General features: G+C 36.5%; 2 protein-coding genes and 1 pseudogene across 3 annotated transcripts; 1 reads left to right on the top strand and 2 right to left on the bottom strand.

Moving 5' to 3' along the window:
• Positions 1 to 705: 705 nt before the first annotated feature.
• LOC110706305 lies at positions 706 to 2,522 on the top strand (annotated as a pseudogene).
• A 1,375-nt stretch (positions 2,523 to 3,897) lies between these two features.
• On the bottom strand, positions 3,898 to 7,795 carry LOC110706307 (serine carboxypeptidase-like 33). The gene is made up of 10 exons (XM_021884203.1): positions 7,397 to 7,795; positions 7,204 to 7,311; positions 6,873 to 6,968; positions 6,675 to 6,767; positions 6,473 to 6,561; positions 6,113 to 6,370; positions 5,782 to 5,948; positions 5,405 to 5,500; positions 5,079 to 5,184; positions 3,898 to 4,894 (listed from the first exon to the last, which is right to left on the bottom strand). Exons 1-10 carry the CDS (start codon positions 7,662 to 7,664, stop codon positions 4,748 to 4,750), a joined length of 1,428 nt encoding a protein of 475 aa, XP_021739895.1. The 5' UTR covers positions 7,665 to 7,795; the 3' UTR covers positions 3,898 to 4,747.
• A 922-nt stretch (positions 7,796 to 8,717) lies between these two features.
• On the bottom strand, positions 8,718 to 18,876 carry LOC110706306 (beta-glucosidase-like SFR2, chloroplastic). Of its 2 annotated transcripts, none has more exons than XM_021884202.1 (11): positions 18,462 to 18,876; positions 15,526 to 15,880; positions 15,227 to 15,365; positions 14,803 to 14,969; positions 12,040 to 12,261; positions 11,497 to 11,665; positions 11,169 to 11,402; positions 10,929 to 11,078; positions 10,697 to 10,826; positions 10,194 to 10,458; positions 8,718 to 9,011 (listed from the first exon to the last, which is right to left on the bottom strand). In XM_021884202.1, exons 1-10 carry the CDS (start codon positions 18,637 to 18,639, stop codon positions 10,262 to 10,264), a joined length of 1,941 nt encoding a protein of 646 aa, XP_021739894.1. In that variant the 5' UTR covers positions 18,640 to 18,876; the 3' UTR covers positions 8,718 to 9,011; positions 10,194 to 10,261. The 2 variants fall into 2 exon arrangements, with proteins under 2 accessions (XP_021739894.1, XP_021739893.1); XM_021884201.1 differs by having other exon boundaries at positions 8,718 to 9,014.
• Between the last annotated feature and the right edge of the window lie 8,214 nt (positions 18,877 to 27,090).

Consider the following 27,090-nt stretch of genomic DNA (forward strand, 5'->3'; position numbering starts at 1 on the left):
TGTTTGAATTGTTCTGTAATTAACATTAGTAATGAATTGTTCTATACATGCTTTAATCTATTCAATATGTTTATTAAATATTTTTTAAAAAAAATTTAGCATCTCTACAACAATGTCGAGTTTGGGAAATATGGCGTCTCATCATAATCCGCAAATCAAACTGTATTGTTACGATTTGATTTGGCCCCGTTTCAATACTAATATGGTTTGGTTTTGTTTGGTTTGAAAAATTGACCAAACCGTATTTTCTGGTGCCGCACTAAACCAAACCGTGTTCACCCCTGTTTGTCGTACTCCCTCCGTGTTTTAGGGCCTGTTTACATTTACTTAATTTCAGTTCAATTCAATTCAGTTCAGTTTAGTTCAGCTCAACTCCAATCAATTCAATTCAGCTCCTAATTTCTCTCTCTCATAAAATATCTAGTTCGGTTTAGTTCAGCTCTAATCAGTTCAGTTAAGTTAATTTGAACAAACTCTTAATAAGTGTTATACTTCTTTTTGTAGCAAAGAATTAAATTTAAATATTATAATACTATATATCTATTTTCTTTCATGGTCCCCAGACTCCCCACCCAAACCCACTACTACTTTTTTATTATATAGTTTCCTCTTATATTCATTACTTTTCAATAAACTACTAAACTCATTATCTTTCTTTTATAATTTTGTAATATTTCAGCTATTCCATTTACCTCTTATATTTAAATCAATTAAATGGACTAAAATTATGTGTCGGTTAAAATGGAACATTTGTTAAAATACGGAGGGATTACAAAACAAAGTTAGGGGCAAATTGGTTTTATTAAAAAAAAAAAAAGTTAGGGGCAAATTCAATCAACGTGGATCACATTATCTTAGATTCGGAATTCGGAACTCTCAATTTTTCTCTGACCATGTTTTCTTTCATCAATCATCATAGTTCTACAAACTGCTTATCTATACTGGTCCGAAAAAAATTTTACTAAGTCATTAAAAATTCTTTGATTTGATTTTAATTTTATATAAACCCTATTTGACATTTGATACATATGAAAAAAACGCATCTTCAAATCCCAGCTCTCAAGTTTTCTTCACCGGTAAGCAAATTTCTAACTTCGCAAATTTCTAACTTCTTTTTTCAAAATATTTTTTTGGGGTCGAAGGATCATTTTTTTTTTGGGTATAATTGTTGATATTTCCCTACTTTTTGGATTATACAGTAATTAGAAGATGAATTCAATCGGTTCAAGAAATGGGTTTTTCCCAGATGAAGTAATTCTTCAGATTTTATCAAGACTGCCAATAAAATCTGTCTTTAGATTCAGGGCAGTTTGTAAATACTGGTACCAATTGCTCTCAGAAAGGTACTTTGTTCATCTGTATAATGAAATGTCAGTTAGGAGTTCTATGATTTTGGTTGAAATTACTGAGATTTCAGAGTCTAAATCAAGCTTAATTTGTGTTGATTATTCAAAGGGTGTATCTGAATTTCCATTAAATTTTCTGAAAGATAGGGTTAAAGTTAGAGCCTCATGTAATGGGTTGTTATGCTGCTCAAGTATACCTGATAAGGGTGTGTTTTTATTTGTGTAATCCTGTGACTAGGGAGTATAAATTGCTCCCCAAATGTAGGGAGAGGCCTGTCACTAGCTTTTATCCTGACGGCGAGGCTACTTTGGTTGGTATCGCTTGTGATTTGTATGATACTAGGAAGTTCAGTGTTGTGTTGGCCGGGTATCATCGCCCATTTGGTTATAGCCCGACTAAGACGTTTATATGTATGGTGTATAACTCGGAGATAAACCAATGGAGGAAGTTTGTAACATTACAGGAGGAACATTTTACTCAAATGAACAGAAATCAGGTTGTTTTTGTGAATGGGATGCTACATTGGTTGACAGTGAGTTATTCGTGTATTATTGTGTTAGATTTGGAGACTGATGTTTGGAGAAAGATTTATTTGCCAGATGAAATGAGTTACGGAAAAGGAAATAGGATGTATTTATTAGAATCATATGGTTGCTTGTCTGTGGTTCAGATTTCTGATGCTTCAATGGATGTATGGGTGATGGAGGACTATGAGAAACAATTATGGAGAAGGGTTGATAGGGTGAGTCTTAGATGTATCAGAGGATTGGCGCCGGGAGTTTTCCCTATAAGTCAGACAGGTGATTGTGTTTTCCTGGCTACACACAAGCAGGTGTTGGTCTACAATAGGAGCACTGCCGTTTGGAAAGAAATGTATTCAGTGAAAAGCAACTCAACGCTTCCTTTGTGGTTCTCTGCATATGCATTTCGGAGTACAATATATTCGTTTCACTAAGTTGGCAAGATCAGGTGAATATCTGTACATATTATCTCAAACTCATGTATTATTATGCCATATAGATGAATTTGGAAGTAGTCCCCTTGGTGTTTGTAATTGAACCTGTGAATATAAAATAAACAGGATAGTTGCAATAGTAAATTGTTAGCTTGTAAATTTGGTTTTATTCTCATAATGTTACATACTTTACATTGTCATTGTCTTGGGATCTTTTTCATCGAGGTGTTTTGCGAAATTCTTCTATGGGTTGTTTAATTGTCAGTCTCCTATTTGGACTTTTGGAGTCAACATAACCACAATGTCAGATTAGTTTTGTTTGGCTGGTTGTCAACGGCATTCTCACTGAATTCCCAAGAAAACTTACCTTTTATTTCCATTTGGTAGGTGACGTAAAAGTTCTGAGTAGATTAAGTCTCCAGTTTAGATAGGGTGATAGCCTTCTGTGTTAGTCCTTCTGCTGTGCTGATTTCTATGTATTTTGGCAACCGAAAAGAAAAGGATAAAAGCTTAGTGGATTTCCAATTTTCTCAATTCTCATACATATGCTATTATAGCATCATCCTTGGGTCCAGGTTAAAAGTCTCTGTAAGATGTGAATTTCCCCTTGACTTTACTCAAAATGGTACAAGTTCAGTATATTTTTTTTTGGTAGAAAGAGAACATTAAAGCTTAAAACATAGAAGAGTTTTTACAAAAGAGTCAGGGAGGATCAGCCCTCTCCCCCATTCTACCAGCAGTATTTATAGCTTGAATTTCTAGTTTCTCTTTTAGGATTACAAACCAGAGGAGGGAATTCAAAGGTAGCCAAATTATACAAAAGATCATTTCTCCGCCTTGCTTCCTTTCCAAAAGATCTGCAGCCATGTTCCCTCCTCTTGCTTCAAAGCACAGGGTTGTACCTGACTGATGGTCCAGGAGCTCCCTGCAATTTGTCAAGATGCTGGTTAGTCTATTGTTGTCATGTAGCTCCCTGTTTCTGATTAGCTCCAAGGTCTGTTTGCAATCTGTTGCTATGATGCAGTTGGTCCAGTTGTTGGTCTGGATCATTGTTAGAGGCATTTTGATTGAGAATAACTCTCCTTCCAAAGCTGAGCATCCATAGATTTCCATTCCTACCCCTGCCACTGCTATCCCTGCAGATACAAGCACATCCTATATTCTGTTTCCCTTTTAAAAAGGACATAAGATAGTTTTTGTTGTTTATAAGTTAAGTATGGTTGCTCTGAAATGAACATAATATTTCCTGTAATTCTCAAAGAAGTCCTTGTTTGCTGCTGTTGAGAATTTGAAGGCTTTAATGATATGCTTCTGCTAAGCGAGTTAGCGTATTATGTAATAAGCTAAACAGCATCTTTGACAATCCCAGTTATTGTTTTTGGTTGATATTTTAGTTTTCAAATCACCTGAAAATCTGTCAAATTTCATGGATATTTAGTTATCTACGACCGAATGTAGACTTTTGTTTGGTTCCAATCTTGCCCAATAGTGTAGTAATGTCTCCTTTTCTATTATCGAAATATTGAATTGTTGTCAAACGATAGTTTTTAAAGCAAGAATAAAATCACTATAATAATTGGCGTTAAACTGTAGGGTCAAGGAAATATTGAGAATATATCTATCAGGGAACAGGGGTGTGCACAGGCTCCTCACAGTCCTCAGTAACAGGAAGATTACCATCTGTTTGCGTGAACTACAAAAGCGAATCAGTTAATATCAGTTCCAGCAGGTATACACTGAATTGTACTGGAGTTTCATGGGAATAAGTAAAACAGAATTTACAACCACAAAACCAGAAAGATCTGGATGTTCTGGTGCTACGCTCAAGAGAATAGGCTCTTGGGCACAAAATTGTTTTGTGAGAATAATGCCAGACAGACCAAATTACTGGAAGAAATTGACACCCATAAAAAAATGACTGATGCTGAATTTGCAGCCTGCTCTATAGTCTCTCTCTCTGAAGTAACATATCGGTTAAAAAACCAGTGTCCTGCATTATCAAAGTTGACAAGCATATGTTAGCATCTTTATTCTACAAACTTTCATTTCATTTAATATAAACAATTGTTCAAAACCTCCGTGCCAATTCAATTGTGCCAATTTTGTGGTGGCGCGAGTATAACAGGCTCAAGTATAGAAATGGCAGTAGTATTAGTTTAATAAGGTTAATAGGTCATATACAATTATTAAATATACACATTTCTGATTGCTGGAAATTTGGAATTAGGAAATGAATGTGTTGTTAATAGAAAATCTGTGAACCAATTGCTAAATTAACATAAAACAGAGAATTCATCTTCTAGTATAACTGTAAGAAATCATACCTTAACTAGTAGTACATAACAATCGTGTAACAAAATATACGAATTTCTTATTGCTATTTGTTTTATTTTACGCCTCCTATAGACATGACATATCAATCGATAAACATGAAACACCCTAAGTTCATCTATTTGCTGGAAGATCTTCTCCTGTTAAAAAAGAGTGAATCAGAGCAAGTGCTTCACTAGGCTTATTCAGAGGTACCAAATGACCTGCCCCTCGAACAGTCACCAAAGTTAAACCTTCGTACTCCACTAATCTTCCTCCTACCTGCATTTACAATTATAGTTGACATACCAGCAGCGTTAGTTCTTATACTGTTGCAGCCTTGCAGACATCGTTACTATTACTCCCTCTATCCAATACGAGAGTCCTTTTTTTTTTTGTACTTGTATAGTTGTATATAGATTGAGTGTACCTTAATTTGTAGAGAGGCGAGAAAAGATTAATTTACCTGATGTTGATGGTACCAGGAACGCCAAGGTGTCTTGATTGGCAACCCAAGTGACTCAACCCAGTACCTAGTTCCAATCACCGGGACTCTTCCATCGACATCTCCGCTGTTCCAAGTAACACTTTATTTAGTATGAAGTAACTTTCAATGTCTGGTTCAATTTATTAATAAGCCTCGTTTTTTAGCACAAAATACAACCCTCCAAATTCACCAGTCATGCCTATATTAAGAATACGAAACTTCTAATTCCTGTGATCTACAAGGTGGTGGATGATGAAGCAAAAAAAATATCAAAAATAACTTTATGCCATCAATCAGAGATATACCTGTAAACCCAGATCTTAAGACCACCTTGCATCAGTTTCTTGTAGATTGATAGGACAGATTGAACTGTAGCGTTGTATGTATTCAGAATGTTGTCGCTGAAAAAGGAAAATCGAGGGGGTAAATTGGGTAATTATCAACTCAAATAGTATATGCCGAGCATCTTATCTTATAGAAAAGACTGGAAGTAGCTAACTTTTTCGGTATCACTGTAAATTTTCAATTCTTGAATTTACATTTCAACTGTATAAACAAGTCGTAACTATGAAGATTGACTATAGAAATCTGGAAAATGGCTTTAATTCTGCAATCTAGTTTATGTTTTTCCTAAATAATCAATACTCACAGCTCACGGCAACAACAGCATTAGTTAGCTTACTTGCAAACATTCCACTTGACACTAGTATTTGAAGTCCCTCTGTTAGCATTTGCACGAAGCGATGTTTGTACATCTGCCCTGTTGAAGTACGTTTCTGCGTAGTTTGAATAGCAAGGGTCATACCCCCCTGAATATATTCTTGGCCTCCTCAATCCATAATTTTCCTCCTGTAAAAAATGTACCCACAAACTATTCATGTAGCAATGAATAAAGGCTTTGTATCTTCACCTTAGAAAAAAAGTTTGGGAGAAATAAGTTCAAAGGGGTAAAAAGCTTCAAAATATGCACAGGGAAAGATGGTTCTTGTACCATGATAAGGGTGATGGCTTACCTTATTAGTATAATAAGCTTCTGATGAAGTGCTGTTTGAAAGACAAATTGGAGCATATATGTTGTAAAAGTCGATTTCTTTGTATTTTCCATAAACCAAATTCATGGCAGTCACGCATTCCTTCGGCCAATATAAGGTCTTGAAATCACACACTTCTTTAGTCTTATTATACATATCATCACTTATTACAGTGTGACTCCAAGCATATTCTAACAGACCCTTTGAGTCATAAAAATCATCAGTTTCAGGGTTCCCTACCTGCACAGGAAATTAATTTAAAGCAATATTAAATTTCTGTGGATCGACGTTTTTAAGAATATCAATGTACAATTGTACATGGCAGTATGGCAGTGTACATACTAGGAAACCTTTGAGATTAATCTTCAGGTTCATAGTCTGATCCTTGTTCCTGTCAAAAATAAGCTCTGCCAGTTGAGGAACATAGTGACCTATGAAAGGGGAAATATATTAGATGAGAGAAACTGGTAAAGTTTGGAATTTGGAGTTGCTACTAATTGTCCGTATAATGAAGCAATAACTTAAAAGACATTATCTGAATTACCTGCATAACTTTCTCCGGCTAGGAAGAAGTCTTGGTTCTTGAACTGTGGGTATCTCCCAAACCAATTTACTAAGAAACTGTATGCATCCTCAGCTTTACACAAAACAATAAAGGTAAGTTATCTGAAGCAATGACAACTTGATAAGTAAATAAAAAGTTGTAGCGAAGATGAGTAATATCAATCCATGTAAAACTTACCTACAAATTCATCATCCAATTTGGTGAGGTCAGAGGATGTGTTGGTATAAGAGAACCCTACTCCAACAGGGGACTCCACGAAGAGCAAATTTGCTTCTACAGATAGCATGATACAGAAGGAAAGTAAAAAAAAATCCAGTCTTAGGTGAAACCATCTCACACTAATTCAGCAAACATATTAAAATGAGTTGGCCTGAAAATTAACCAGGCACCCCTAAAGTCAACCTGCTAATCTCACTATAAGCTATTGTGATACAGCCCATACTCGAGATTTTGCTAAGTACTAAGAGAAATACTTCGTATATGGTAGTGAACATGAGCTGATAATTACCTGTTATCCATGAAAAGTTATTGAAGAGCAAACCAACACCAGTTTCATCAACTTTAAGAGGACCTAATTCCACAACAGCGCCATATCCTACTGATGAGCAACCAGGTCCTACATAATGGAAAATAACTTTTAAGCACTGAAGTTAAAAAGAAAATAGTGTACAAACAACTACTGAACGCGTTAATATACATACCTCCATTCAGCCAGAGTATGAGAGGTTTATCGGAAGGCTGTGAAAGAGCTTCAAAGAACCAGTAAAATAGGGCCCTGCCATTATTTTGGTTGACAGTGATGTAACCTGAGTACTGTGATATTGGTGGGTTTGATGGTTGACCTGGTAAATTTAGTATCTTGCTGTCATCTTCTTCTGACACAGCGAATGTTTCAGATGCTTTAATGAATGTAATATAGAATACAATAAAGATGAGAAGAGAAAGAATTTTAGTTATGCTGCTCATCATAGGATCAAGATAACGTGAAAAGCTACTTCTGGAGCCTACTTTCAGATATCAGTCTGTGAATATATATAGAGCTGATGTAACACTTTTTTGCACACCAATCAATAACTATTCACAGAGGATGATCGTTGGCGCACCTCATCCATTCTATTATGGAGATCACAGGTCCACCTTGCTAAAAGTAAAGGTCAAAAGTATGGCAAGTTTTCAAGCATCTTCAACTTTTTATCAATTTCGACGAGCATTATGCTCTAAATTGAACTTTCCACAATATTACAGTGAAAATTACAAGTTCTTTTGTCATACATTTCTTTCGGCTGGGGAGTAAAAGTGATACAGTGTGTTAGGCGCAATGTGTGAAGAGCATGCTCACCTATTGCATGCGAACATATCATGCATGCGCCAAACTAAAAGCACCATTCTAAATACTCCTGGATGCATAAAATAATTTACAAGCGGCAGACTAAAGCACCATTCTAAAAAAAAAAAAAAAATTTACAAGTGGCGGACTAAGCAATGTAATTGTGTATCTTAATGCAGCACATTATCCCACTTCCTCTTTGGCCACTTAACTTGCTTGCAAATTGATGATATGCTAAAAGCTAAATGTCCAAAGTTAGGTAAACAAGTGTTGAATACCACATTCGTTAGAACATGCGGAACAAACGCACGAGAAAACTATGGTTGAATACCACTTTAACTGAAGTGGGCATCATATGTTCAAAGACCAATATCACGAGATCAGTACTCAAGCAAAGTGCAAAGATAAGGAGTTATCTGCCACACTCATAAAGAGATAGATAGAAGGGAATGGATGAATTAATTCATCATATATCACTTCTCGATCTGTACTCTTCTGGAACGTCAACATCAAGTATAATACAACTCCGGTCCACAATGGTATGTAGTGGAAGACTCCAATAGCGACCACCACTGAGTTTAGCATGATAGCAACCTGAAACTGGAGCTTAAGCTTAGAAACTACTTTTCTTCATCAGCTCTAATTTGTCTTTTGAGGAGTTCTGGGATTGGGGAAATGACTTATAGTGTTGACTTGAATCCGAAATTTCATGATCAATAACATGTATGCATTAGATTAATAGATATTAATGTACATTAAATATTTCTGTGTACATTAGAAATATCTGAATACAAATTTCAGGAAACAACAGATCCAAATCAATATGCATTTGGATCTTATTGAAATGGAAATACAAATTTTAAATATTGGAAGATTTACAAATTTGCATATCAATATGCACTTGACTTACACTGGCAGAGCTTTCTGACAAATAATATAAACATCAGAGAGAATCTCTGAGCACCACCTTGCTGTTTCAAGAATTAGGCCTTATGCGGCAAGTAAAATTCGCTTCAGATCATTATCCATACATGATTAGGAAAGACAAGGAATATATCAATGCTTAATGTAATGAGGGATACGGCAGTCAGCTACTCTGTTCTGAACACATATATAATATCCAAACCAATATACTACATATAAGAATTAAAGGGATATACAATGACATACGATTAATCCAAACCAATATATCCATCCACAAGAATTACTGAAGAGCACATACTACACCTAAAACCAGGAAAGAATTTGTACCTTTTGTGTTTATAAGAAATTCTTGATCACACTCAGAATATGTAAATTTTGTGATACTATAAACTTAATCTTTCAAAACTTGATACAATGTCACAAAGTACAGAATGTTAAGTAGTTCATGCAAATATCAAGTAAAAGTTCGACCAAGTAATACATATAAAAAGCGGAAGGAAATACTGGTAAGCAATGCAACTAGTGACGTAGCCTGAAAATTTTCAGGGGATAGCTCAGCAAGGGCTAGGATCAATGCACATCACCCCCAACCTTTTAAAACTGCTGTTTATCGACTGTTGGATTTGGCAAATTAAAATCCTCTATGGCACAGGTCAAACTAGGTTAACACTCTTAACAGTGGATCAGGTCAGGGAGCCAATTGTACCTGGAATTTGGTAATTTCCAAAAATGAACTCAGTAGCTAACCTGGAATTTGGTAATTTCCAAAAATGAACCCTAGAGATTTCATATATTATACCTCGTCTCAACTTATTTTTAGCTGTAAAATGAACTTATAGGTCCTTAACTGAGCTAATATGAACTAATAAGAAAAATAAATAATTTTCAAGGTGAAATGAAAAGGGCTGAGGTATGGATAAAAAGAACATATGCCAACAAATAGTAATGCTTGTTTGTGATCTAGTTCTAATTTGTTACATACTACCAACCATAATTTTTCAGTAAACCTCAAACTACTGTTCTAAGATTTCTCCAGAGTACCTTCACCATAAATTTCACGGAGGAAAAAAAAAAAAAAAAAAAACAGGTCAGAAAAACAGAAAGGGCCTCATGTATCATACACTTCAGAAGGCAATTGGCCATCTTAATAAATTTATGTGCAACAAAGAAATATTTTTTGTCTTACAACTAATACTCCTTTGTTGCACATAATAGTTAACGGAGGTAGACTTCATATTTACTTTTACCTTTATTATTAGAAGAATGCTCCTTGGCAGAAAACTTTGATAAATATTCTTATACCAGTGATTGCCCATCAGGCAGTTGAACCCAGAGGCAATAAGGCCAATTCAACATCATCATCTTCAAGTTCAGATTTCCTTCTGAGTTTGAGAGGTCGACAAATAAATCTGAGGAAGCGACTTAGTGGATCCTGTAGTCCTTCCATCTCATAGTGTCCAAAACGCCAATCTCGATCAGCGTAAGGGCGCCATACAGGTTCGTCAAGCCCCCCTTTTAGAGATCAATATTAGGAAATTAATGGACAATTGGGATGTTATCCAACTAAGAAACTAGAATTACAGTTATTTTATTGTGACATGCTCCTACTATCTTACTAAACCGGGTCCAAGAACAATAATCAATCTAGCCATTCTTACCAATTTCAAATTTTATATCTAAAACAAAGAGTTAAATGAGAGCAAAAATTCAGTCTCGGTTAGGAACAAGAACATGATCATGCCATAGTTACCTGCGTACATTAAGCCATGTTTGTCCATAGCTCGATAGAATGGCCTAGTCTTTTTTCCTTTGGCAGCTCTACGAAGTTCCCTCCATGCTTTCTCCCTGTCTTGACGTGAGACTATACCTGTTGTTGCCACCTGAAATGTACATGAGCCATGAAGGAAACCTCAGAATTGTATATGGCAACGCAGCTGCTCATGTCAAACTAAATTTGGAAAGGAAAAAAGAAAAATAATTACTTTGGAAAACAAATGGTAAGAAGGACGTGGGACCCTGGCTAGATTATTGGCACGGTCAACTGCTACAAGTCCAAATTTAGGTCCATATCCATCTGCCCACTCCCAGTTATCTGAAATTGTCCAGAAGAGATAACCGATAATAGGGATACCCTGCATAACAAAAGTGACGATATGTGAGATTCAGAAATGGTCAAAATGGTAAACGCTGAATTATAAACAGGGAAGAGTCACTATAAGCACCATAATCATGGCCCCGTAAATGGCGAGTAAATGCTCCAGTATATATGGCCTTCTGATTATGTCAGTCTCGTCTGAGACCCCATTTTCAGTAATAATAAATGGTATGTTTAAATGCTTGTATCTCTCATGGAACTGAAGAAGCATACGAAACAAGCCATCAGGATAAACTCCTCGTCCAGATTCACTATATTCATCCATCTCTACTAGCTTTAATCCAGCACCACAGACAACTTCCTGACAGCAATCACAGTAAATAACTGAAGTTGATTAATTTGGTCCTTTTCTAAGAAAATCTTTTCAGACGCAATTTATCAGGGTATACAACAACCTGCCCATAATAGTTTAACCCAATATAGTCCATCTTCTCAGATATGCTGTCCATAAAGGGGTAAAGAGTCATGGAGTTGGCGAGTGTAACAGCAGCAACATCAAATAGTCCATAGGGTCGCATAAATGAAACATGATGAGCAACGCCAACAAGTGGCTTTGATAATTTGCTGCAACAATAGTTTAATAGTCAATAAATACTGAGAATTGCTTCTAGAAACTTGTACAGGTTGAAGATAACTTCAATTTCTTTCATAAGCATGATAACTTTTATAGACAACAAGACATGACTTTTAAACCAGCACAAGACATTATATCTAAAACTTCTAGGACCTAGTAATGATGACAGTGTTCTACTTGTTCTGAAAGTTACAATAATCTCTTGTGGTAATGAAACAAGCAAGAATGTCCCAAAGCAAAGTGGAATATTTTCACAGAACACACGATGTGCAGTTATGTAGTCAGTGTTTACGAGAGCACTAGTTAACATAAGACCTCTGGCTTGATTTTCTCAGTTGCACACAGAAGTCTGCAGAAATATAACCTGTTTTCATGGATGTAATCATATGCTTTTGAGTGTGCAATGGCAATCCAGTCCATGGTTTGATTAAACACACCACTTGGTAGAGCAGAAGTTGCCACCTCTAACATGTCAGGATTACCACCAGGCCAAGCACCAGCACAGTATGTCAGCATACAAAAGACATGAGGCTCATTAAATGTTACCCAATAGTCTACCACATCTGACACACTATCAACAACAAGCCTGCAACATTAAACAATAGACCAAGTTATACTAGAAGAAATTCATATCAAGTGAAAGACAGTACGATACAAATGAATATCTAGCATGACAGCTCCCACAGGAGTATCAAACTATCAGTATCAGTAAACAAATGATGGATGCAGTTTACCTTGAATGCACATCAAACAAACATTATTGTTCTAAACATTATTTTGTGAAAGCATTATATTAAACATTATTACGTGGAAGCAAAAGCCTATTAAAGAATCAAATTTTCAGAAATTACAGATTACAAACCCACTTGGAGTCACGACTAAAAGTCCGCACTACTTTAGCTCATTAAAGAAGCTAAATAAGTAATTGTATCACACAACAAATCACTAATTAAAGCATCCCCTGAGAAGATTTGTGTGTTCCACTCTACCACAAAGCAAGCCACAACATCGTCTCCTTTGCCCATCCAAAGCTCGTCTCCTCCCCTCCCCACCCCCCCAACACACACCCCCACCCCCACCCCCACAAAAAAGAGTTGCAGCAGATCCAAATCAGTTTTTTTAAAAAGAAACCTCCTCCAAATATGACTTACTAAGATGCCCCTTCACAACAAAGGAAAAACTATGAGCAGGACTCACTACAGGCACGCCACAAAATGCACATATTCCGAAGATTAGCCATCCCAACACCAAAATTCACGTAAAAAATCTCACCTTAAGAAGAAATATAGCCCTTCAAATAAAAATTTCAACAACAGAGATATGGTACCTCAGTGGTAAAGAAAATTAAACCAAAAAAAAAATCTACTGACATATTAAGTTTCCCATTCACTGAGATGTCGACAGAGAAGATAGGGTACCTTAGTGGAAAAGGTAACCCATTTTTATAAAACTCTACTGACAGAGAAAGTATTAGTATGGCACAAAATTTTTTTTAAGTAATATGCTTCATGAAGATCAGCTCTGGAAAGATTGTAACAATGAACTACTGTAAATTCTTGTAGAAAGACAAAAATTAATGAGCAAGTGTCCAACACCTGCTGTAAACTTACACAGAAAGTTCAATCCACACATATAAATGACAGCTTTTCGGAAAAGTACAGGGTACCGGAGAACAAGGATCTCAGTGAGGGGGGGATAACTTCGGCAATATCAGCTCTTAATTAGTCAATGTTGGATCACATGGATAGTTCAAAGTTTCATACTATTGATCAAGATATGTAAAGTGATCTCTTACCCAAAAAAAAAAAAAAGGGTGATCTTTATCTTTTTGAAAATTTGGAAGGTAGCCCCTAATTTTTACAGGGGCATACAGAGTAGGGGAGTAAAAGGAGAGTATTAGCCAGACTGCTAGACAACCAAAGTTACTGTTATGTTTATAAACAATCCTTTTTAGCATAACCATTTAATGTTATAATAAGAGATTAGACATGATCAGTAATACTCATCACTTCACAGTTAAAATAAAATTATAATCTTGAGACAGGGAAAAGAAAATAGCAAACAGCCACCCAAACACTATACCCATGTTATACAACAATGTATGCTGTACTGGTTAAAGAAAACCCTGAAACAAATACAATAGCTCGGACAAAAGCCAACTAAATATTCTGCCCACTAAAGACCAATGAAAATCTCTGGTCTTAAAATTCCAACATTCTACTGTAAACACAACACCCAGAGAAGAGCCAAATAACCCGATCACAATAGAACTGTTGCACCGCATGCCAACCAAAGCCTATATTATATAGGACGTTTGCTAGTCCACCAAAATAAATGTTGGACAAATCCACTCTATCCCAAGTGCCTCACACAGCTTGCTACATAAGAAAGTCCAGGATCTCACAAAACTCTTATCATTTAATCCACACACAAGGTCCCAACACACTAAGTCTTTTTCCCTCCCCTCTCCTACCCTCTGTCTAAAAGAATTTCTCTTGACATTTTCCAAAATATTATAAAATGAATCTCGAGGGTGAAATGGTGAATACATTGTCATGCTGTATGAGCTTCCCCTTTCTAAACCTCAGCTGTTCCTCGACACAACTCATACAAGATTTTGAATTTCAAGGACGTGGTACTAAATTACCCTAGAACCCTTCACTCATTTTTCATTGTCATTCCAAAAGTAGAAAGTTGACTATTTCAAATACAAGATCTAGGAAACAGAAATTTCTTAAGAAAAATGTAGCAATAAAGCTATAAACATTATTTCCATTTATATGAAAAAAAATAAAAATCATAAGAGAAAAAAGTGAGTGATCTGTATATTACTTACTCTATTTCTATTTAGTTAACACGTTCAAATTAGGCATATTATTATAAGGAGAGGAGAGAGAGTGATAGAGAATGATAAAGCAAGTGGGGTAACTAGTAAATACAAGGTATAAAACTTACCCAAAAAGGGAACATGTCAACCAAAAAAAACTTCCTAAAAAGAAATACGTGTCAACTAAAAAAAAAAACAGAGGTAAGTAATATTAATGACTGGGAGTCATCTGAAGATGTTAATCACCCTTAGAAGCCACAATTATAATCATCAAGGTATAAGGGTGAATAGAAGGAAGACCTAGTAAAATGCATGAAGTAATCAACAGTTTTCTCCAGCTTCCACCCTCCATACTCTCCAGCCCACGGAGGAAGTGAATGGTGAAACAATGTCAGCATCACCTTCATTCCATATGACCGAACCCTATTGATGATCCACTTGTATCGCTCTAATGCTGCAAAATTTACCTAAAAGAAAAGTGATACACAAACGAGCACAAATAAGAAAAGGGATGGTGTCATAAAGGTATCAAAAGGCTGAAGAAGCATATAGACAAACATAGTGAAAAATATATTTTGGAATATCTATATAGGAATCATGATAAATCATATTTCATGAGCTCCATTCTTCAGATGGTCTAATTTCTAATTAGCATAAGATTACAGATATGAGATGTATGAAGAATGCAGCGGAAAGACAAGACATATATTTGAACAGGACTTACAGCTTCATTAAGTTCACCTGTTGGCTCCTTCGGCATGATTCTTGTCCAATCAACACCCATGCGAAAGACAGTGACACCAGTATTTTTGGCAAGCTTGAGCTCAGTATCAGGATCAGACCAAAACCTTAGTCTCTCCTCCCTGATATAAATTTCGAGCTATGTAAAACATTGTTCCAGATAATGCTAAGATTCTAATGTAAAAGATTGAGACCCTAAAAAAAAAAAAATCTATGCACAAAAATAGAACTCCAATACATGACAAATAAGAAATCAGTAGAAACATGGACTTTCAAACTTACGAGCGTGGAACATTATGCCATGCAGCCACATTATGGTTGCATTCACTGATTGGAGCCTGCTCTTCTTCTTCTTCTTCTTCTTCTTCAACTACTTTCTCAAAACCTCTTATCATTGCTTCCATAGCTACCTTATAACTTTTCTTTTTCTTCGGTCTATCCTTAGCTTCTGTTGGTAAAGCTGGTTGAGACCCACCATCTCCTGCCCCTGAAGCCAAAAGAGCATCAGCTGGTTGTTGTGCAGATTCAGTTTCGTCACAAAGTTTTTCTTCTGCAAATTGAAGCCAGGCATCATTAAGCTTATCCTCCACATGAGCAGGTGCTGTTGCCAATCCAAAGAAGAACTCAGGTTCCCCATCTGGTATTAAAAAACATATATATGATTTGTTAATGAGTTTCACAAAGAGCTTACATTTCATTCAGAATTATAGGAAAAAATTATACAGTTATTGGAACAGAAATAGTCTAGGAGTCATAAATGTTCAGAATTTGATATCAAAATGATATCGGCATTCATAAATACATGCAAATGCTCTAGTGATGCCTCAGATGCATGGACCATGTAGTCAACTCATCAGTATACAGTCAGTCGGCCAATACAAGTAAACCAGAACTAGGAGTTCAGTAAATGAGTATCTAATTTTTTAGGGCCTAGTGTATTATCCTAATGTAAATGGCGAAGCATATAGGCTCACTTTCTGATAAAATTCCAGGTACCTTCCGGCCTCCCCTACTATCTACATTATCAAATTTCTCTCTAACTACGGGGCATACATACAATCTTGTCACTCATGCAGCTTGAACTTTCAATTCCTCCAACGAGAAAGTCTAAGTAAATATTCAATATTGATCAGTCGCACACATCATCAACTAAAAACAATACACACATGCACAATCAATGAGTCGTGCAGTCTTAATTTTCAATTCCCTACATGAGAACGTCTAAAACTCTAAATTAGTCTCTAAGATTGATCGATCAATCACACACACACACAACCTCAACCACTAAAGGTCAAAATGGCCTATTAAAAAGTAAGTCATTTGTCTAAATAGTTTGAACACCTTCCTTTTTTTGTCTGTCCATAGTTTGAGTTTGGAAAGGCCACATTATAATTTCGATACATTTTCTCTTTCCACCACCAAATGGTTAGGGGCTTAGGGCCCAAAATACACCAAAAATTTTAATAGCACTTTTTTTTTGAAAAAAAAAAAATTATAAATCTCTTATCACAACCACTTTCTTATTAAATACGAGTAATAATTGACAAATCTCAACAACTAATCACTTAATACATTGTACCAGAGAAAAGTACGCTCTCTCTCTCCCCCAAAAAACCCAACCGCCTTCTCAAAATCGCTCCGGCCAAGAGGCTCGCCGGCGGGTGTGCGGCTCACCGCCCATGCCATTATGCCGGCGAGCCTCCGATCTACCTCCTTGAGGTGTTTTTTTCTTTTTTCGCTTTGGTTTTTTGTCCGGTCGACCTAGCTTTTTGCGCCGCTTCCCCTCTCCGACCGTCGCTATTCCTCATCAGCCTTGTTGCCGGCTTGCCGCCGCTCTTATTCCCCGCTTCCCCGCCGTGTCTCTGCTCCCCGCCTTGGCCGTCGTCGTCGCGACGTTTTGTAGGAGAACGGGGAGGGAGAGTTATCTCCCTCTAAGTCCCTCGCGTAGGGCCGTTCTCACTCTGGTGTTTCCAGCCGTCGTTGCCGCGGTTCAGGGTTGTGTGGGGTTTGGGCTTCTCGGGCGGGTTCCTGCGGGTCGGGCTTTCCTGTACGGTGGTTTGTGGGTTGGGTTGGTGAACCTCAGTGCTTGGATGGTGGTTCTCGGATTGGCTGCGGGGTCGTTTGCTAGGGTTTCGTTTGTAGTTCTCGTTTTTAATTTTCTGTCTGTTTCTTATTTTAGTCGTTGTGTGTGTTGTTCTTTAGGGTTTGTTATTTTTTCTTCTTATGTGGTGCGTTTGTGTGCTATGGGGTGTGCAGATCGGTGTGCCGATCTTCTGGTGCATGTTTTGAACCGGTTTTTTTGGCTATGGGGCTTTGGTTTGATCTTCTGTTGGTTTGGGCTGAAGGGTTATGCTTCCAAGCTGGGGTCCGTGTTTGAATAGAGATTGTATTGTCAATGGTGAAGTGTATGGCACCAAGTTTGATTTCTGGTCGAGGAGTACGGGATTCTGAGTCAATGAAGGTTCACGTCAGAAACTACAACATATTGCCAGACCCCCTTGCAAGAGGCTGCATAGGACAGCGTTATATGAGCCAAGGGTATTTCAGAAAGTCATTTTGCGCGTGCTATTGTAGTTTCCTTTATTTCGAACTTGTAATTGGTTCTTTTGTCTTTGTATTGTTCGATTACGATTTCTTATGTAAGTGCCGTATGACTATTATTAATGTATTTTAATCTCCCCCTTCAAAAAATAATACATTGTACCAGAGAAGTGTTCCAACTATATATATATATATATATATATATATATATATATATATATATATATATATATATATATATATATATATATATATATATAAAGTATCTCACTTAACACTTCACAACCACGAAAAAAAAAACATCAGAATTAAATCACTCAATAAAACAGATTTTAAACAAACGATAATTAAATTTACTCAAGAAACAAAATTTATAACAACAGAACAAAACTGATTAAATAAATGAATAACAACAAATTAATTCAGAAACTAAATTAAATTAACGAGTGATGATTGACAAATCTTAACAACTCGTCACTTAATACATTGTACAAGAGAAGTGTTCGAACAATACAAGTATCTCCTTGACAAATAAATCACTTAATAAAACAAAATTCAAAAGCAACAATCAAAATTAATCCAGAAACAAAATTTATAACAACAGAACAAAACTGAATTAAATAAATGAAAAACAACAAATTAATTCAGAAAACTAATTAAATAAAATAAAAATGAACCTGAAGAATTAACATTGAAAAGAGCAAGTTCATCAGCATTCTCATCAATAGGAGAATGAAAAGGGCGAAGACTCTTCTTGCGAAACCGAGAGAAAGAGAAAGCGTTAGCTGCAAATGTCAATGAAACCAATACTCCCGCAAGCTTCGTCGCCGTTACTATCAATTCAACTACTGCCATTTGAGGAAGAAGAATATGCAAGGTTTATCAACAAAAAAATCTTGTTATTTTTGGAAAGGATTTTAATGGGATTGTTTATATTTGGAACGATTCATACTTTGATGTTTGAAATTCTGGCATAAAGAGAAAAGGGATTTTTAGAATTTTAGTGGACATAACGATGCCATACTAGTTTCTAGATATGGCCATTTCGGAGACATTATGGGTCATTCTACTAGGGAGTTTTGTTCTTTTTTAGCCTCTTAGTGTAAGAGGAATACTATTCATCCGAATATTATATTATTATTCACAAATAAGCTAATAGATTTATCACGTTGTTTAAAAAAAATTAAAAAAAACACTTTTATCATGTTTAAGTTGTTAAAAGGTGCACCTGTAATACTTTTAAAAAAATTTGATGAAGATGTTAAAGATTGTACAGTTATCGATTTAGGTATTCAAGTCAAGTTCAGCTCAGGTCATGTCGGGTTCAATCACTCTCATTGTCTCATGTCGTATTCAAATTAAGTCAATTTCGCCTCCAAAATTAATGAAAAGTAGAATGTATCTGTGTCAATGCATGATCATATGAAAGAAAACAATAAATTTAATCGTGTTGGATAATGGAGTCCCTTGAAAGAAATCAGGAAGCTAAGTTTGTGATTAAGAGTTTTATTTTTGTTTTTAATAAATTAGATTGCATATAAATTAAGTATTGAAGTTTTGGAAAAATATGAAAATTTTTATATTGATTACTGACATGTAAAACTCTACTAGTGGGTTTTCCGTTGCCAATCCAAAGCTTTGATAAAGGAGGAGGGTTACGGTAAGCCAGTGATAGCCAATGTAAAACTTTGTCACACCGCTTAACATGAGCCACAATGATAGAAAGTAGTGTTAGGATGAGTGACCTCTTAGAAAACCATCATGTTGGTTCATTTAGTAGGTAGTAGGCCCCACATAAGGGATTAAGGTGTTTAAGCAAAAGAAGCAGATTGGCATGATAATAAAGGATTAAGGCGTTTAAGCAAATGAAGAAGATTGACATGATGATAATAAGTTAGGTGTAGTGTAGAAGACAAGAATTGTAGTTGTCAATGGCACCGTTACCAATTAAATTAATTACAACACCAAATTGATACTATTAATTATAAGCTACTCCAAAATAAATATTATGAGTACAAAATAGGACTATTTAAGGTTTAGGGTATAGGATATAGGATAGGTTTAGGGTGTAGGGAGGTGTTTACTTACCATAAAGGGGGTGTTTAGTTACCATAAGGGGGGTAGTGTTTTGTTAGCATAAGCGGTTTTGTAAAGGGGGGTGTAGTTACCATAAGAGGGGGTGTTTGGTTACCATAGGGGATTTAGTTACCATAAAAGAGGTGTTTAGTTACCATAAAGCGGGGGGATTGTTTAGTTACCATAAAAGGTAAAGGGGGGGTGTTTAGTTTATTAGTTACCATAAGAGGGGGGTGTTTGGTTACCATAAGGGGTTTGGTTACCATAAAGGGGGGTGTTTAGTTACCATAAAGGGAGTTTGATAGTAGGGGTTAGATAAATGGGTTAGGGTAGTAGGGGTTGGATAATATGGTTAATATAATAGGGGTGGATATAGTTAGGGTTAGGAAAGTAGGGATAGTAAAGGTATAGTATAGTGGCGGTTAAATATAAGGGGTTTGTGAAGATATTAGAGGGGTTAGTATAGTAGGGGTTATAGTAACTGTTCATATAGCAGGGGGTTCATATAGAGGGGTTATTAAGGGATAATAGGGGATAGGGTGGTAGGGTGGTAGGGGTTAGAATAATAAGGGTTAAGATAGTAGAGGGTAGTATAGTAGCGGTTACAAAGGGATAGTAGGTGTTTGATAGTTTAATTGGTTAGGATAGTAGAGGTTAAGATAATAGGGGTTACTATATTAGGGGGTTACACTACTAGAAAACAGGCAAATAGCGACGGACTGGTTCCAACGGACACATTATTACGTCGGAAAAGTCAAAAATCCGTCGGATATTTCCGACGAATTCAATAATTCCGTCACAAATCCGTCGGAAATTTCCGACGGAATAAAAATCAGTCGGAATATATGTGCGTTCCGACGGAATTTTCAGTTGGAAAATGTGTTTTCCGACGGATTTATAGTCCGTCAAAATATATTTTCTTAAAATAAAAATCCCAAACTTCTTAAAACCCTACACTGCTTCATTTTCGCCTCTTTTCCTCTTTGTCTTTCCTCTTCTCTCTCCTCTCCTTATCTTCTTTCCTCTTCATTCTCCCTCTTTCTCCTTCTCTCTGTCGTTCTCTTCTCCTCTCTTCTCCTGTTCACTTCTCCTCTTTCGCTCCTCTACTTTCCTCTTTGTCGAAAATCTCGTATCCCCCACCACCACCGGCAACGCTCACCACTGATATCACCACCAACATCAACACCATCACCATCACTGACAATAATTTCCATTTGTTTTTGTCCTTTTTCTCTCTTCTCATGTTGAAAACAAAAGTTTTCAGGTCAAATTAGACCTCTTAAACCCAATTCTGAGGTCGTGTGTGGTCGAATTAAGGTATGTATCTTATTTTATTTCAATTTTCTTTCTTTAATTTTTTTTTTGGTTAATTTTTGGTGGTGATTGTGGTATTCGGTGGCCATGGTGGTGGTGGTTTGCTTAGGTTGGGGGGTTCGGCCGAATTTGTGAAGCTTAGGGTTGTAGATTTGGGCTAAGGTTAGGTGGGCTATGTTAAGGTGGTGGGTCTGGTCGTTTAGGGTTAGGGGGTCTGGTTTGGTTTGTGGGTTCTGGTTTGTTTGGTGGTTGGGTAGTAGGTGGTGGTACGGGTTAGGTGGTTGGGTGGTGGTTGGTGCTGTGGGGGTAGGGGTTAGGGGGGTCTGGAGTTAGGTGGGTTTTGGTGGAGGTTTAGGGGTGTTGGGTAGTGGGTGAAGGTACGGGTTAGATGGGCTGGGGTGGTGGCTGCTGGTGGGGGTAGGAATTTTTTTTGTTATTTTAAAAGCATTTTTCGACGGAATTTTCGTCGGAAATTTCTGGCGGAATACAGTGCGTCGTACATTTCCGACGGACTATTACGGGCCTAAAAATAACTTCCGGCAGACTGAATACCGTCAGAATAGTGGTTCCGACGGAAATTCCGTCGGAAAAGGCCCATTTTCCTACAAAAGGTTTTCCGACAACCAGTTCCGACGAAAATTCCGTGGGAAACAGGTTTTTCGACGGAAAGTGGAATATTTCCAACGGAAAATTTCCGTCGTTATTTTACTGTTTTCTAGTAGTGTTAATATAATAGGGGTTGAAGTAGGGATAATAGAGGTTAGTGTAGTACGGGTTTGTATAGTAAGGGTTAAACAATATGGGTTAGGATAGTAGGGTTATTAAGGTATAATAAGGGTTAGGATAGTAGAGTTTCATATAGTATAGATTCGATAGTATGGGTTCATATAGTAGTGGTTGATGTAGGGATAGTTAAGGATTGTGAGGGGGTAGGGGGTTCATATTTGCTCAATTCGGACACACGAGCACTAAGTTATGACCTCCCGAAGTTTTTGTCAAAATTTACTAAGTAACGGGCAACATTGCTTTCAGCAAATGACGAAGTGGGTCTTAATAATAATAGAAGGTGACCACAACACTTTATCGCACACAAGACACACGAGTGCAAAAAACACCTCAATTTCCAACTCGGAAAGACGTACAAACGCGATAAAAAAGGTTCGGAGCCATTAGTCGAGGGTCGAGTCATCGCCCATGAAGATAAGGGGCCGGGCTGCAAGCCTGCAACGCACAACAAAATTTTCGCCCACCATGGGTTAGCCTTGCCCAAATGTCTGCTGGTGTGCATAAAATCATCGCCTGTAACACCCCAATAATTCTCTCTTTAAACCTATGAGGACCCTGAACAATATTTAAGAGAATTACTGGCGTGCTACCGCCACGTGTTCAAACGTCAAGGCTTTATCAGAAAATAGCAACGGAAAAACTAAATCAGTTATAAATAAGTTTCAAAACCAACGAATGAAACCAAATTAAGTCATACAACTTGGAACCATTAAGGCCCTTATTCAAAACCCAATAAAAGTAGTAAGTGATTAAATTCAGTGTTCAAATAAATTCAAACCCAAAAGAAATAGTGTCGAATAAAATTGAATTGAAATAAATTCAAACTTGCAAAAGAAATAAAATGCAAACAACCAACTCTCTACTCAAGATCCCACAACCCTGATGAATGCTGCATGTGTAAGAACATGTGGTAATTCTGCTCTCCAATATTACAAGTGTAAAAATTGGATCGTCACAGGGTCATTGAAAGGCGAAGGCCATGACCAAAGAAAGACACACAAAGCACGCAATCAGCAATGCTGAGTACATACAAGCTGCAAAATAAATTAAGAAATTCATAACATGCTACTAATAATCAATCATCATGCATCATTAAATTATAGACTCAACACACGACTCAACTATTTATATTACTAAGACTCCATTAATTAATAATAGGTAAATCATTATTTTTATTCATTGGATTACGCAATAGAAAAGGTTAGTTGTCCAACCCATGCTCCATTTGGAACATCAATAAAAGAAAAACCCCATGCCTCCTTTCGGAAACATCAATAAACATCCAACGACCACGGGCGCGACTCCGTGACCGTAGTTAGTATGAGATCTCACCTACCTCCTAGTTTTGAAAAATATTTGAAATAAGAGACTTGTAGATCAGACGGCCTCGAGAAAAGTACATGGCTAATACCCCATGTACCCCAACCCCTTATTGTCATTACTCCAGAAGTGCACCAATCCAGAGTTTTATTGCTCATCCATCTTGCACTTTACGTGATTTACAGGTTTAGACTTGGTGATGACTCATATGCATAACAATACAATCAATCCAATATCAATTCAATCAAGTAAAACAACTTTTCAATTTCAATTCTTGATTTATTAGTGGCAAGCAACATTTATTATTTATTCCTTTACTACCTCAGTGTATAAACACCTTGAGTGCATAAGGCACCCCAAAACCTTAACCTCGTCTTAGAAGACTTAAATTCTTCCTTTACTTATCCTGCTTGCATAATCATGAATGAGTAATAAATTAATCATTACACCAATCATATACCTTTGCCTCTAAGCGCACCTTGCATAATTAGAGCACAAATAATACTTGCAATATAAAATAGTGTGCGTCATAAGAAATTCACAATGTATAACCAAACAATTTAACTCAGTCTTCCCTATGCATGATACTAAATTCTCGATCCGTCGTCCTTAAACATGCACCTAAAAGAAAGGTTTCGTAACTTGTACGTACCTTGAGCAAACGAATTGGTATGCCACTTTACTAACTAGAAATCACCTTCAATAAACTCCTCTCCTAAGCCAAATAATAACATCTCAATCAATACCCAATCAATCAAATTTACAGCAATACTAACTTACTTTAAAACCTTCAAAATCCAAATCAAACAACACTTTAAAACCTTCCCTTTAGTTAAAATTAAAGGCGTATATATAGTTCTTTAAATTTTCTTCATAAAAACCTTAAAATACACTCTTATACATGAAATTACAGCAAGTTCAAAGTCTAATAAAAAACTGAAAATTATATAAAAACCCCTAAAAATCTCCCTTTTTAATGGGTGATTAAACCCTCTTTATAAAACATCAAAGGTAGTACTTAGAAACTATTTTCAACACTTAAAAATTCAATAAAAACATATATTTATGCTTAATTAACTTTAAACATAATTAATTTTATTAATCAAACTCAAGGATAATATCTTAAGTATAAAAAAACTTCGTTAAAATCAAAAACTGTCCGAAAATCATATTTAAAGGCTTAATTTGGCCACGAGAGGATGATACACACTACCAAAGGTAGTGATTCTTTCTTAAAACGTTGTTTGCACATGGAAAACACTACTTTTTCATCAAAATCGGATGAGTTCATAATCTGATCGGGATTAAAACGGGATTAATATTAACGAAGGAAAATCTAAAAATTAAAACACGAATCTATGTGTTCAAAATAATCTGGAATTAAGTTAAATTAATCAGTAGTTATAATCACCAAAATTTCAAAACATCATTACTATAAAAGCCCTAAACCAATTGTTCATAAAAACCCTAAAATCATGATTTTCAATAAATTGAAACCCTAGGTTTATAATTCATAAAATATGAAATTTATAACATAAATATAATCTGAAAATATAATCTTTATACTAAAATCAAAACCCAAAACAATTAAATTAACATTAAGCAAAATAACGAAACAAAGGAGGATGAAAATAAGACTAACCTTTTTGTGTGGGAAACTTTTGGAGATTCATGAGGTATTTATAGGAGAGAATTATTGTAGGATAAAAAGAAAGATTGGGCCTCATAAAAATAATGGGTCGATTAAGTAAACAAATGGGTTAGGCTTGTGTGATTGGACATAAATTGTAGAATAAAGGTGCATAAGATAATTTGTTCAAATAATTTTCGACCCAGATTAATAATTTGAAAATTTTGAAATTAAATTATGAAAAATAACAAATAAATATTATAAATAAAATAAATTTTCATTTATAAAATATTTAAAAATACGGGGGATTACATCGCCCAACAGGACTAGATGCTCGTTGGTGCGCATCAACTCATCGACTACGCGCGCAGCAGACCACTGCCCAGCATGAGCTGGTGCTTGCTGGCACGCCACACATCATCGCCCAACAAAGCCGGACGCGTGCTAGAGAGCACTGCCCGGCAATGTGCCATGCAAGCTCGCCCAGCAGCGTGCCAGGAAACTCGTTAGGCAACATCGCTTAGTAGCTAGCTAGGAAGCATTGCCCAGCAATCATCGCCTAGCAAGGCAAAGGCTGCTGGCGCGCAGTCGCATCATCGGGTTTTAGGGTTTTGTGGTGGTATTTAGGGTTAAGGGTTCCGGTTATTGGGTGGGGGAAGGGGAGAAGGGTCGATTCAGGGTGGGGGTTTTGGTAAGGGTAATAGGAGTTAGTATAGTAGGGGTTAATGTAGTAGGGGTTAGGAAAATAGGAGTTCAGAAGGGGTTAGAAAGTATGGGTGCATATAATAGGGTTTGAGATAAGGATAGAGGGGTTAATTAAGATACTAGGGGTTCCTATAGTACGGGTTCATATAGTAGGTGTTGAGGTAGGGGTACATACTATTTAACCCATTATTATCCTAACCCCTACTATACTCTACTATATACACCTATAGGGGTTTGATAGTATGGGTTAGATAGATGGGTTAAGGTAGTAGGGGTTGGATAATAGGGTTAATATAATCGGGGTGGATATCGTCAGGGTTAGGAAAGTAGGGATATAGTATAGTAGCAGTTAGATATAAAGGGTTTGTGAGGATATTATGGGGATTATTATAGTAGGGGTTAGAATATAGTAACGAAAATATAGTAGGGGTTAGTATAGTAGCGGTTATGAAGGGATAGTAGGCGTTTGATAATTTAATTAGTTAGGATAGTAGAGGACTAGAGGTTAAGATAGTAACGGTTACTATAGTAGGGGGTTAATATAATAGGGGTTGAAGTAGGGATAATAAAGGTTAGTATAGTACGGGTCTGTATAGTAGGTGTATTGGATAGCTCCCGCTGAGCTATCACCAGGCTCCCGGTCTGACTCACGGGGTGCGCACTCACCGCTGGAAGGACACTCATAGTGGTTTACCAGCCCCATAGTGTAACACCCCAATAATTCTCTGTTTAAATATGTGAGGACCCTGACAATATTCAAGAGAATTAATGACGTGCTACCGCCACGTGTTCAAACGTTAAGGCTTTATCAGAAAATAGTAGCGGAAAAACTAATTCAGTTATAAATAAGTTTCAAAACTGATAACCAAAACCAAATTAAATCATACAACTTAGAACCATTAAGGCCCTTATTAAAACCCCCACAAAAGTAGTAAATAAATAAACCAGAGTTTAATAAAATTCAAACTTATGAAAAGAAATAAACTGCGAATAATAACCAACTTTCCACTCAAAATCCACAACCCTGATGCGAATGTTGCGTGTGTAAGAACCTGTGGTTAATCTGCTCCCCAATATTACAAGTGTAAAAATTGGATCGTCACAGGGTCATTGAAAGGCGAAGGCCATGACCAAAGAAAGACACACACAAAAGCACGCAATCAGCAAAGCTGAGTACATACAAGCTACAAAACATAAAAGAAATCCCTAACATGCTACTAATAATCAATCATCACACATCATTAGTTTATAGACTCAACACATGATTCAACTATTTATATTACTAATACTCCATTACTTAATAGTAGGTAATTCATTATTTTTATTCATTAGATTACGCAATAGACAAGGTTGTCCAACCCATGCTCCATTTGGAAAATCAATAAAAGAAAAACCCCATGCCTCCTTTCGCAAACATCAATAAACATCCAACGACCACGGGCGCGACTCCATGACCGTAGTTAGTATGAGATCTC

This window comes from Chenopodium quinoa, unplaced genomic scaffold (assembly GCF_001683475.1).
Source record: "Chenopodium quinoa cultivar QQ74 unplaced genomic scaffold, ASM168347v1, whole genome shotgun sequence".
NCBI lineage: Eukaryota > Viridiplantae > Streptophyta > Magnoliopsida > Caryophyllales > Amaranthaceae > Chenopodium > Chenopodium quinoa.